Source organism: Otolemur garnettii, unplaced genomic scaffold (assembly GCF_000181295.1).
Source record: "Otolemur garnettii isolate 467f Iridium unplaced genomic scaffold, OtoGar3 scaffold00152, whole genome shotgun sequence".
Taxonomy (NCBI): domain Eukaryota; kingdom Metazoa; phylum Chordata; class Mammalia; order Primates; family Galagidae; genus Otolemur; species Otolemur garnettii.
Window position 1 is genome coordinate 2,063,870 of NW_003852547.1, and position 11,952 is coordinate 2,075,821.

The 11,952-nt window shown below is 53.4% G+C and overlaps 1 protein-coding gene across 1 annotated transcript in view; it reads left to right on the top strand.

Annotated features, from left to right (window-relative positions):
* BCAM (basal cell adhesion molecule (Lutheran blood group)) overlaps nt 1–8,644 on the top strand; it is an 11,068-nt gene extending 2,424 nt beyond the window's left edge. Inside the window, exons 2-15 of the mRNA XM_012811185.2 lie at nt 437–558; nt 1,127–1,355; nt 1,440–1,510; nt 1,851–1,947; nt 2,033–2,215; nt 3,370–3,506; nt 3,783–3,939; nt 6,197–6,312; nt 6,422–6,563; nt 6,771–6,907; nt 7,066–7,210; nt 7,296–7,440; nt 7,999–8,116; nt 8,210–8,644. Of these exons, the coding sequence (XP_012666639.1) occupies nt 437–558; nt 1,127–1,355; nt 1,440–1,510; nt 1,851–1,947; nt 2,033–2,215; nt 3,370–3,506; nt 3,783–3,939; nt 6,197–6,312; nt 6,422–6,563; nt 6,771–6,907; nt 7,066–7,210; nt 7,296–7,440; nt 7,999–8,116; nt 8,210–8,215 (1,805 nt within the window). The 3' untranslated portion in view covers nt 8,216–8,644. The remainder of the gene's footprint in view (nt 1–436; nt 559–1,126; nt 1,356–1,439; nt 1,511–1,850; nt 1,948–2,032; nt 2,216–3,369; nt 3,507–3,782; nt 3,940–6,196; nt 6,313–6,421; nt 6,564–6,770; nt 6,908–7,065; nt 7,211–7,295; nt 7,441–7,998; nt 8,117–8,209) is intronic.
* The last annotated feature ends 3,308 nt before the right edge of the window (nt 8,645–11,952 follow it).

Sequence of the window (11,952 nt, forward strand, 5' to 3'; positions counted from 1 at the left end):
CGCCTTCGGTAGAGTGCTATGGCATCACAGCTCACAGCTGCCTCAAACTCCTGGGCTTAAGTGATTCTCTTGCTTCAGCCTCCCAAGTAGCTGGGACTACAGCTACAATGCCTAGCTATTTGTTGTTGTTGTAGTTGTCATTGTTGTTTAGCAGGCCTGGGCCACGTTCGAACCCATCAGCCTCTATGTATATTACAGCTGGAGCTGTAACCGCTGAGCTAGGGGTGACAAGCCTTTTTTTTTTTTTTTTAATTTTTAAATGTTTTGTAGAGTTGAGGTCTTGCTCTGTTGTCTAGGGTGGTCTAAAATTCCTTATCCTCAAGCAGTCCTCCCACCTTGGCCTCCCAAAGTACTGGGATTCTAGGCATGAGCCACCATGCGCAGCCTGGAGGGCTCAATTGGTGTGGTAAGAGTTAGCTCCACTGCTCTCCCACAGGTGCCCAGGCTGAGCTGCAGGTGTCTGTGCCCCCCTTGGTGGAGGTGATGCGAGGAGAGCTCGTCACCCTGGACTGCACCCCCATGGGAGCCCATGACCATTATGTACTAGAATGGTTTATTGTGAGTGCTGGGATTGGGGGTGGGGAGGGCAAGGGGCTGGGAATCAAGGCACAGCAGGGCTGCACTCATCAGAGCCAGGAAGACCATAAGAGACCCTCCAAGTTGTACCACCATGTTACAGATGGAGTAATTAATTGAGGCTCAGCAAGGGAAGAGACTCTCCAAGGTCCCAGGTGTCTGAATTTGACCGAGTCTGGAATGAAGTCCTCCTTCAGACTGCTGGCCCTTATAAGAAAGACCAATTTGAGATAGACACCCAGAAAGCAAGAGGCTGGGGGACAAAACTAAAGAGGAGAGAAAGTGAGAGACAGGTGAGAGAGTGGCAGAGACAGGGAGGAGGAGAGATGGGAATAGCATGAGATGGAGAAAGGGAGACAGAGAGAGAAACATGAAGAATAGATAAAGAATAGGGGCCGGAAGGGTGGAGAGGGACAGAAGGACCAGAGAGCGATAACAAGAGGAAGAGAAGCAGCCCCCTGGAGCAGCAAAGACAAGGGGCGGTGGAGAGGGGCAGAGAGGCTGTGCGGGGCAGGCAGCGCGAGCTGAGAGCCTGCCCACCCACCCACAGACTGACCGCTCCAGGGGCCGCAGCCTCCTGGCTTCAGCCGAGCTGCAGGGCTCTGAGCTCCAGCGCACAGTGCATGACACCCGGAGCCGCAGCCCCTCATATCAGCTGGACTCCCGCGGGCGCCTGGTGCTGGTTGAGGCCCAAGTGGGCGATGAGCGAGACTATATATGCGTGGTGAGGGCTGGAGCGGCAGGTACCGCTGAGGCCACTGCGAAGCTCAGTGTGTTTGGTGAGTTTCCATGGGCACCCTGGGAGGGGGTGAGAAGATGAGGGTCCAGGGAGGGGGCTCTTGACATGAACATCTTCCCTATAGCAAAGCCAGAGGCCACTGAGGTCTCCCCCAATGGAGGGACACTGTCTGTGATGGAAGACTCTCCCCAGCAGGTACCTCAGGGATGGACCTTGATTCCAGGGATCAAGGGGAGGAGAGTACAGGGGTCTTAACCCACTGAGGAGTGGGCACAGAGGTCTGGAGTAGGGGAGTTAAGGGGGAAAGGGCAGGGGTCCTGGACTCCTGTGTCTGGGAAATAGAGGCTTTTGGCCCAGAATCCTAGGTCCCACCAGAGGAGGGGGCTAGAGGCCTGGTCTCCTTAGTCCGAAGAGTAGGGGACTGCCCGAGCTTTGGACTTCTGGGTCCCAGGCAGTATGGAGTTGGGAGAACTCCTGTAGGAAGAGAGACCCAGTTCTGGCTCAGAGCCCAGGGCTATGTCCACATCTGTCCCAGATTGCCACCTGCCACAGCCGGAATGGGAATCCAGTCCCCCAGATCACGTGGTATCGGGATGGGCAGCGCCTGGAAGTGCCCATGGAGATGAACCCAGGTAAGCGGTGCAGGAGCCCAGTGACTCATGGGCTGAGGCAGGTGGCGGCAGGGGACTAGCTAACCACCTCTGCCTTCTCTCCCAGAGGGCTACATGACCATCCGCACTGTCCGGGAGGCCTCCGGCCTGCAGTCTCTCACCAGCACCCTCTATCTGCGTCTCCGTAAGGCTGACAGAGATGTGAGGTTTCACTGTGCCTCTCACTACAGCCTGCCTGAGGGCTACCATGGCCGCCTGGACAGCCCCACCTTCCGCCTCACCCTGCACTGTGAGTCCACACTGGCCCTTAACCCCCCTACCCCCCGACCTCGAACTCCAGACCCCACCCCTCCCCTCCAGCCTTCCACCACTCCATGCTAAAATTTGTGCTGGTGTTGGCCACCATCCTCTGACCTCAAATGGCAGCGTGAGCCCCATCCTGACTTTTGACCTCTACAAAGCACTCTGAACCCCATAGAGTTTTATTTTTGCTTTTTATTTTATTATTATTATTTTTTTGAAACGGAGTCTCATTGTGTCGCCCTCGGTAGAGTGCCGTGGCATCATAGCTCACAACAACCTCAAACTCCTAGGCTTAATTAAGCACTTCTCTTACCTCAGGCTCCCAAGTTGGACTACAGGCACCTATTTTTATTTTTTTATTTTTTTTTTATTTTGAGATAGTCACCTGGGTAGAATGCCATGGCATCATCATAGCTCACAGCAATCTCAAACTCTTGGGCTTAAGCGACCCTCTTGCCTCAGTTTTTCTATTTTTAGTATAGATGGGGGTCTCTCTGTCTCAGGCTGGTCTTGAACTCTTGAACTCAAACAGTCCAACTGCCTCAGCCTCCCAGAGTGCTAGGATTACAGACATGAGTCACTGTGCACAGCCCCGCATAGAGTGGGCCCCACCCCTTCACACTTAACTAGGTCTCCATATGACATGTGGCCCCAAATCTCACACTGACCAACACACTGTCATCCACACTGACCACCAACTCTTTTTTTTGGAGACAGTCTCACTATGTCACCCTTGGTAGAGTGCCATGGCATCATAGCCCACAACAACCTCAAACTTTTGGGCTCAAGCAATTCTCTTGCCTCAGTCTCCCAAGTAGCTGGGACTACCGGTGCCCACCACAACGCCCATATTTTCTGTTACAGTTGTCACCATTGTTTCGCTAGCTCTGGCCAGACTTGAACCCACCAGCCTCGGTGTATGTGGCTGGCGCCGTAACCACTGTGCTACGGGCACCAAGCCTGACCACCAACTCTTGACCTACACTCTCAGCTTATCTCAACCTCTGAACTCTGGCACTCCATCTCCAAATAAACGTAAACCTAAGCCTTGAAGCATATAGCCTCCCCTTTGATGCAGGGCTCTGCCTTCAGCCAGCCCTGCCTGTCCCCTGATCATGGTTCCATCTCCTCTGCCCTTAGATCCCACAGAGCACGTGCAGTTCTGGGTAGGCAGCCCATCCACCACAGCTGGCTGGGTGCGTGAGGGTGACTCTGTCCAGCTACTCTGCCAAGGAGATGGCAGTCCCAGCCCAGAGTACACATTCTTCCGCCTGCAGGTGACCTACCCTATGGTCTCTTTGGGATGCCCAACCCCTAACCTCTGTGTGCACTAATGTCCACCAGCTTCTGATGTTGGAACTGGACGGCCCCTGGCTCAGCAAGCCACCTGACATGGTGACTCATTATCTCTGACCCCTGATTTGGGACAGTCCTGACTTAGCACCGTACCCAACTTGGGTGACCCTTGCCCCCTTACTTGGGTGACCCTTGCTCCTTAATCCCACTGGACCAGGGTGGCTCCTGAGTCTGGTTCCTCATCCCTGGTCACTTAGGATAAGCAGGAGGAGGTGCTGAAGACAAATCTTGAGGGAAACTTCACCCTGGTGGGGGTGCATCGAGGCCAGAGCGGGACCTATGGCTGCAGAGTGGAAGACTTCGATGCTGCTGAGGACGTGCAACTCTCCCAGATCCTGGAGCTGCATGTAGCCTGTGAGCCGTGGGACATGGGGGGAGGACAAACAGGTGGGGACCCTAGTACCGGCTGTCAGCTTGCCCTCATCTCCCCACCCAGTCCTGCAGTTGCTGGGTCATCCTGAATATTATACCTCCACCCTTTCTCTGCATTTCTATGATCTTTCTCCTGGTTCTCTGCCTCCTGAGTTCCTGCCCCCACCCCCTCCAATGTACCTCATACAAGACAGCCAGAGATGTCTTTCCAGAGCAAAAATATGGCCTTCCCCTGGTCAGAACCTGCCATGGCTCCCAGTGCCCTTGGGGAAAAAAACAGGTGCCTCACCATAGCCTTCAATGCCCACCTAGTCAGTTTCACCTCCTCAGCAGACCCTTCTCCCAGTCAAAGCTGTCACCTCATCCCCCCTCCCCCAGGTTCCTCCCCTGATTCCTACCTTAACTCCCTACCATCCCACCTACCATCTACTTCTAACCAATCTATTGGGTCCCAGGTTTCTAAGAACCCAAGTCAGTGCCCTTGCACCCAAGCCCTGAGCAAAGCCCTGTTCCTCCTCAGCATTCCTTACGTACCCCTTCTGGGGTAGATCCTGCACCATACATTGTGGGCATATCTGTGAACAAGACAGGCCAGTCCCCTCCCACTACAGTAGGGTAGACAGATGGTAAACACAAAGCAAGACACTTTCAGAAGCAATAGAAATAGCAGTATCTCAGTAGCAATATCTACAGAGGCAGCACTGATGAGGAGTTGTCAGGGCCTAGTGGAAGGATCGAGGAGTATTTCAGGTGGGGAGTGCTGCAGTCCACATCCTGGGGGGTAGATCTGACCTGAATATCTGCAGGCAGGAAGTTTGTGGGGAGTACCTTGGAATCCACACCTGTTGGAAGTAGGGAGGTAAAGGGAGCAAGATTTGGCAGGGGAAGAAGGGCTGGAGCCTACCAGTGGTCAACCCCACAGGGCACTCAGAAGCTGGGATGGCCCTTCATAGTTGTCCCCAGTTGGGGCGAGGCAGCCAGGCCTTTATGCCCCTATGGTAGCCAGTCATTGGATATGTGCTGCCCCAGAAAGGGGGCGTGATCTTTGGCTCTGCAGCTGAGGCAGTTCCCAGAGAGGGCCAACAGCTGCAGGCTGACAGCTGTCATCTTTCCTAGCAGCTGGTGGAATAAATCCTTCAGTACTGTAGGGAAGACCTGGGTGACCACAGGAGGTCAGGGAGGCTTCTGTGAGGAGGGGATATTTGAGTAAGAAACCAAAGAGTGGAATCAAACACACAAAGAACTAGAAGAAGAGCTTTCCAGGCAGAGGGAGCAAGTTCCCCCGAGGCAGGAACCAACTTGGTCTACCCAAGAAAAAAAGCAAGAGCACAGGGTAGCTGGAGTTCAGTGGGCAAGGAGGGAGGCTGGGAGATGACCCAAAATGTGGGCTGGATGGGAGGAGACCAGATGGGATCTTGTAGGGCCAAGGGTACTTGGGAGCCACTGAAGGGTTGTAAGCAGGGGAAGGGCTGACCAGTGTGTATCTTGAATGGAGGAGGACTGGAGAGGACAAGAGTGACAGATAGACCAGTCAGGAGGAGTTGGTCAGGACAGTCAGACCTGGGGTCAGACATGGAGAGAAGCAGGAAGATCTATTTTGGGGGTACAGCAGACAAAGACCTGCTGAAAGGATCTGAGAGGAGAAGGCAAGGAGCACCTCACACCCTAAAGGTTGTCCATTAACCTCGGACTCAGATGTCTGCTCTGGAGTAAAGCAGCAGACTTGGGTGTGTATTTATTTACTGACACAGAGCCTCACTCTGCTGCTCTGGGCAGCGTGCTGTGGCGTCATAGCTCACAGCAACCTCAAACTTTTGGGTTCAAGAGATCCTCCTACCTCAGCCTCTCAAGTAGCTAGGACTATAGGTGCCCACCACAACACCAGGCTAATTTTTCCATTTTTTAGAGACAGGGGTCTCAATCTTGCTCAGGCTGGTCTGGAAATCCTGAGCTCATGTGATCCTCCTGCCTCAGCCTCTCCAAGTGCTGGTTACAGGTGTGACCTGTAACCAGGCCACCAAGCCCTGCCCTGAGCGTGTATTTTGGAGTTAGATCCTAGATTTTGGCTTGAGGACCTGGATGGGAGAGTGACTTCACGGAGATGGGGACTGCAAGGATGAACACTTGGCATTCTCTGCTTATGATTGTCCACTGATATCTGCACCCCCAACAGCCCTGGAGAGCCCCCAGGCGAGTGGGTGAGGGGCTGGGAAAAGGTGACAGACTGTACCTCCTTCAGACCTGGACCCCCTGGAGCTCAGCACCACAGAGGAGCTTTCCTTGCCTTTGGGCAGCAGCACAGCTGTGAACTGCTCCGTGCAAGGCCTGCCCAGCCCTGCCCTACGTTGGACCAAGGTGAGAGGGAAAGGAGCCCCCTTGACCCTTACACCCTCTGCCTACACCCTTCCCTCTTTCGTCCACCCTCGCCCTCTCCCACGGCCCCCTGTTTGGCTCTCCTCCCCAGGACGCGGTGCCTCTGGGGGATGGCCCCAGGCTCTCACTCAGCTCCATCACCTTTGATTCTGCCGGCACCTACACCTGTGAGGCCTTCATGCCCACTGTGCCCCTCCTCAGCCGCACCCAGAGCTTTGAGCTACTGGTCCAAGGTACAGGGACAACAGGGCCCAGGGAGGTTTGGATGAAGACAGTGGGGCAGGGGGCCAGGACCCAAGGAGTCCATGGCCAGGCCTTCTCCCTTTTCTATTTCTCTCCTCTCTCCTTAACTCTCCCTCCTTTCCCTTCCCTGTGTGCCTGCCTCTCACTCCCTCCTGTCCCCACTACTCACAGGGCCCTACTGTCCCCACTATTCACAGGGTCACCAGAGTTAAGGGCAGAGGAGACTGAACGCAAGGCAGAGAGCAGCTGGAGGGAAGGAGACGAAGCCACGCTGATCTGCTCTGCCCGTGGCTACCCAGAGCCCAAACTTACCTGGAGCCAGCCAGGCAGCAGTGTAAGAGACCCTGACACCACAGGACCCAACATTCTCCCCAGCCCCTCGGAGGACCCCCCATCACTCATTGCCCACTTCTGGGGAACTGGATGACTTTCACCTCTGCCCTCACCCCCAGCCCTGATCCCAGGGGCCCAGCCTGACCCAAGCCTCCACAGCCAGCAGAGCCAGTGCCCGGGAGGCAGGGCTGGGTGAGCAGCTCCCTGACCCTGAAAGTGACCAGTGCCCTGAGCCAGGATGGCATCTCCTGTGAGGCCTCCAACCCCCACGGGAGCACCCGGCATGTCTTCCACTTTGGGACTGGTGAGGACCCTCGGTGGCAGGGGGAGAGCTGGGTATGGGGCAAACATAGCCCAGCTGCCTAACCCCCACTGTCCCATCCCTGCAGTGGCCCCCCAGACTCCCCAGGCCGGAGTGGCTGTAATGGCTGTGGCAGTCAGCGTGGGCCTCCTGCTGCTGGTGGTCGCTGCCTTTTATTGCATGAGGCGTAAGGGACGTCCCGGCTGCTGCCGGCGTGGAGAGAAGGGGGCTCCGTGAGTGGCCTGCAACCTCCAAGTGACCTCATAAGCCAGCCTGTCTCCAGTCCTCAGTCCAGACCAAAACTACCCTCAAACCCATCCCAGCTAACTTTATCTCCAGCCCCGACTTCAAGAAACCATCCCCATCTCCTGCCCCAACTCTAGCTACTCCCCCTCCTCTCCACTAGCTTCTCCTCCAAGTCCAACCTCTAGTCACCTGGCCTTTCCCTGGCACACCCCCAGCCCTGCCCATGAACTGTTACCAGACCCAACTTCACCTACATCCCCCCACCCTACCAGTCCTCACTACAAACCCAGTCAATAACCATCCTCAACAACAGGGCCACCCTCAGTGCCAGTCCAGACCTGTCCCAAAGCCAACCCCAGCAGTGTCTTCAGCCCTGTCCCCACCCCCATCTCTCACCCCAATGCCATTGCCACTCCTACCCAATTCCAAATCCATCCCTGCCCAACCCAGAGTCCATCCTGACCCACCACAAACACATCCTCATGCCCCATCCCCAGCTCCTTCCCCAGACATGACCACTCCCAACACCCTGCCTCCTCCCCCAGGCCACCTGGGGAGCCAGAGCTGAGCCACTCAGGCTCAGAGCAGCCAGAGCAGACGGGCCTTCTCATGGGAGGGGCCTCTGGAGGAGCCAGAGGTGGCAGTGGGGTCTTCAGAGATGAGGTAGGTGATGGCCTGGGCCCCCTAGTAAGAGGGGACCTGCTGGGTGGTGGAACAGCCTCCAGGCACAGGCTGACCTCTCTGTCTTCTCCCCAGTGCTGAGTGCTACAACTTCTTAGAGGCAGTCACTGGACACAGAGTCGCAGGCATCAGTCAACAGCCCTGCTCACAACGGCCCACCCCCACCTTCCCTCTTCCCACTCCCTGCTCTGGCCCTCCCTCTCTTCCTTCCTCTGCTGACCAGGCAGGGACCCACAGGGCCAGCCTGCCTCCGGGAGGGAAGGTAGGAGGGGGCCTTCCTCCGGGAGTATGACTCTCCCAGGCCTCAGAATAGCTCCTGGACCCAAGCCCAGGGCCTGGCCTGGGATGAGGCTTCGAGGGTCGGCTAGCTGGGGCTATTTTTACCTCCTGCCTCCCTTGCTGGTCCCCCCACCTGATGTCCTGCTGCATAGTCTGACACTGGATTCCCACCCCTGCCCTGCCCCCACCCCCCATCATCTGTGGACACTGGAGTCTGGAATAAATGCTGTCTGTCACATTGACACCATCCTGTGGCCAGTGATGCTTCTGGGGGGTAGGGCGGTGCAGGTGATTCTCCCCTCTCAGCCGCCTCTCCCCGTCCACTCCCTTGCTGGACCTTGGGAGAGGCCTGATGTCATGGAGAAAGAAATGAGAGAGAGAGGGAGAGTGTGTGTGTGTGTGTGTACCAAAGCACACAGGATGACTTAGCTTGCTGAGAGTGGAGGGAAGAGGTGCTGGAGTCCAGAAAACACAACACTGGGCCTGGCCCCTGAGGATCAAGGCCTGCCTGGGGGTGAGGAGCTTTCCCCTTGAGTAAAAGTTCCCAGTCTTTTGCCAGAACCCCAGACAGAAAAGAAGCTGGGAGGGAAAATCTCTCTCAGCTGTGGAGCCAATGGAATTAGAGATGGAGCTGCCTCCTCTGGGGAGGTCATGGTCCCACAGCCAGGATTCCCTGGGGAAGTAGAGTGGCTGGAGCAATCCAGATGAAGGGGCCTGGGTCAGAGAGAAGACAGACTTAGAGAAGCAGAGAAAGAGGGATTTGAGAGAAGGATGAAAAGGTTTAATGGAAGTAGGAAGAATGGGCTGGGAAACTCCAAGATGAGAGCCAGCCCTAGAATAAGACAGAGACAGAGATTTGGGGAGAGAGAGACAGAGACACAAAGAGATACACAGAAAGAAGAACTGGGATTAGTTGAGATCATTACAGTCAGAAGAAGAGAGAGAATATTGTGAGAAGCAGCCCAGGAGCACGCCAGAGGGTGGTAGGAGGGGGACACATGTGGCTTGGGCTTGCTGACTTCACCTCCCTGGGCCTTTCTTGCTGATCAAACGGAGAGAAATTGCTCTGAACAGCAGAGGCTGTATGGAGTCAGCACCACCATCCCGTGCAGTGCACGCACATGGATAAGACTGGCGGCCAGTGGGAGGTAAAAGCAGCATAGGTGGTGGGGTGGCCTCTGCACTCAGGTGCCTCCCACCTCTCATCTCAGGTGAGTGACCCCCACTCTCTATCCTCCATTTGCTCAGCCACAAAGTGGACACAAAGGGATCTGTCACCATGGAATATTGGCTGGATGCTCTAGAAGGCTCCTGGAGACCAAGCAGTCAGTCCAGAGCCCCAGGAGCAGAAGAGTTCATGGGCCAAGTGAAGGCACTCAGATCCCATGGTTTATTAAATCCATTTAAAATAAAAGCAAGGTTCTCATTTGATTTTGAACTGCAAGGTGGTAGAAGGTCCGCCTGACAATTTTTGCTTTGCAACTATTCATCCCTTGATTTAACCTATACCACTATGAGCACCATCTCTCAAAGTGGAAAATTGGGATTATTTTTTGCCTTTTTTTCTAATTTCTTGTGTTCATAGACTTCATTCAGGAAATATCTGTTGAGTGCCTTTGCTCTGCACTGTCGTTATTCAGGGTGAAGAAGTAGAGGAAGCCCCTGCTCTCTGGAGTTCCCATCCTTATGGAGACAAGAGGACAATACGAAGGATAAACACATTAAAATGAGGTTAATTTAGATCAAATATCTTGGTTAAGATCATCACTTTTGAGCACTTATTTAGCTAAATTTCATAATTTCTCAGATTATTCTTCTTGTGTGTATATACCCATTTTAAAAATTGTAGCCTCTGGCCAGGTGAGGTGGCTCACACCTGTAATCCTAGCACTCTGGGAGGCCAAGGCAGGTACACTACCTGAGCTCACTAGTTTGAGACCAGCCTGGGCAAGAGTAAAACACCATTTCTAAAAAATAGCTGGGCATTGTGGCAGGCGCCTATAGTCCCAGTACTTGGGAGGCTGAGGCAAAAGAATCATTTGAGCCCAAGAGTGTGAGGTTGCTGTGAGCTATGATGCCACAGCACTCTACCAAGGTTGACAAAGTGAGACTGTCTCAAACATAAATAAACAAACAAGGGTCAATGTAAACAACAAAAAGAATAAATAAATTAATAAACAGGGCATGCTTCTGAGATAAAGTGAAACATACTTACAATGAATGCTGAGGCAACATACAAGTACAGGAATTTACCACAATGGCATTTTTTTTTTAAATTTTGAGACAGAGTCTCACTATGTGACCCTTTGGTAGAGTGCGTGGCGTCACAGCTCACAGCAACCTCAAAGTCTTGGCTTAAGTGATTCTCTTGTCTAAGCCTCCCAAGTAGCTCAGACTACAGGCGCCTGCCAAAACACCAGCTATTTTTGGATGCAATTGTCATTGGTGTTTGGTTGGCCCAGGCTGGGTTCGAACCGGCCACCCTCAGTTTATGAGGCTGGTGCTATAACCACTGTGCTACGGGCACCGAGCCCACAATGGCATTTTAATCTTGTTTTAACTTGGATTACTCTTACTTCTATTGTGAAAAGGATGTTTCCCCGTATCTTCACTGGCCATTTGCTTTGTGAACGGTCATATACTCTACCTACTTTTCTCTTTGGTTGTTTACCTTTTCTTATTAATTTGTAGGCTGTCTCTGCGCAATAGAAATATTAACTTCTGTTTGTCTGGAGTTTTTTTATTTGTTTGTTTGTTTTTTCAGTTTTTGGCCGGGGCTGGGTTTGAACCCACCACCTCTGCATATGGGGCAGGCGCCCTACTCTTTGAGCCATAGGAGCCACCCCTGTTTGGGTTTTTTTTTTTTTTTGGTTATTTTTCGAGACAGAGTCTCAAGCTATTGCCCTGGGTAGAGTGCCATAGCACCATAGCTCACAGCAACCTCCAACCTTCAACTCTTGGGCTCAAGAGATCCTTTTGCCTCAATTTTTTCTATTTTTAGTAGAGACAGGGTCTTGCTTTTTTTGCTCAGGCCGGTCTCAAACTCATGAGCTCAAGCAATCCACCTACTTGAGCCACCATGGCCAGTCTAGGAATATTAACTTCTACTCTTATAAAACTTTTATTCCAATCTATTACAGGCAGTCCCAGAGTTACAAACATCTGACAAAAATGTATAACTTGAACTTACAAATCCTACAGAACCTATCTCATTTGTAACCTGGGGACTGCCTGTATCTGCATTCTGTGCCATTAAAAACAACGCTTTTAGCACCTGTGGCTCAGTGGGTAGGGCTCTGGCCCATACACCGAGGGTGGCAGGTTCTAACCCAGCCCTGGCCAAACTGCAACAAAAAAATAGCCAGGCATTATGGTGGGTGCCTGTAGTCCCAGCTACTCAGGAGGCTGAGGCAAGAGAATCGCCTAAGCCCAGGAGTTGGAGGTTGCTGTGAGCTGTGTGATGCCATGGCATTCTACCAAGGGCAATAAAGTGAGACTTTGTCTCTAAAAACAAACAAAAACGATGCTATAATGAATAA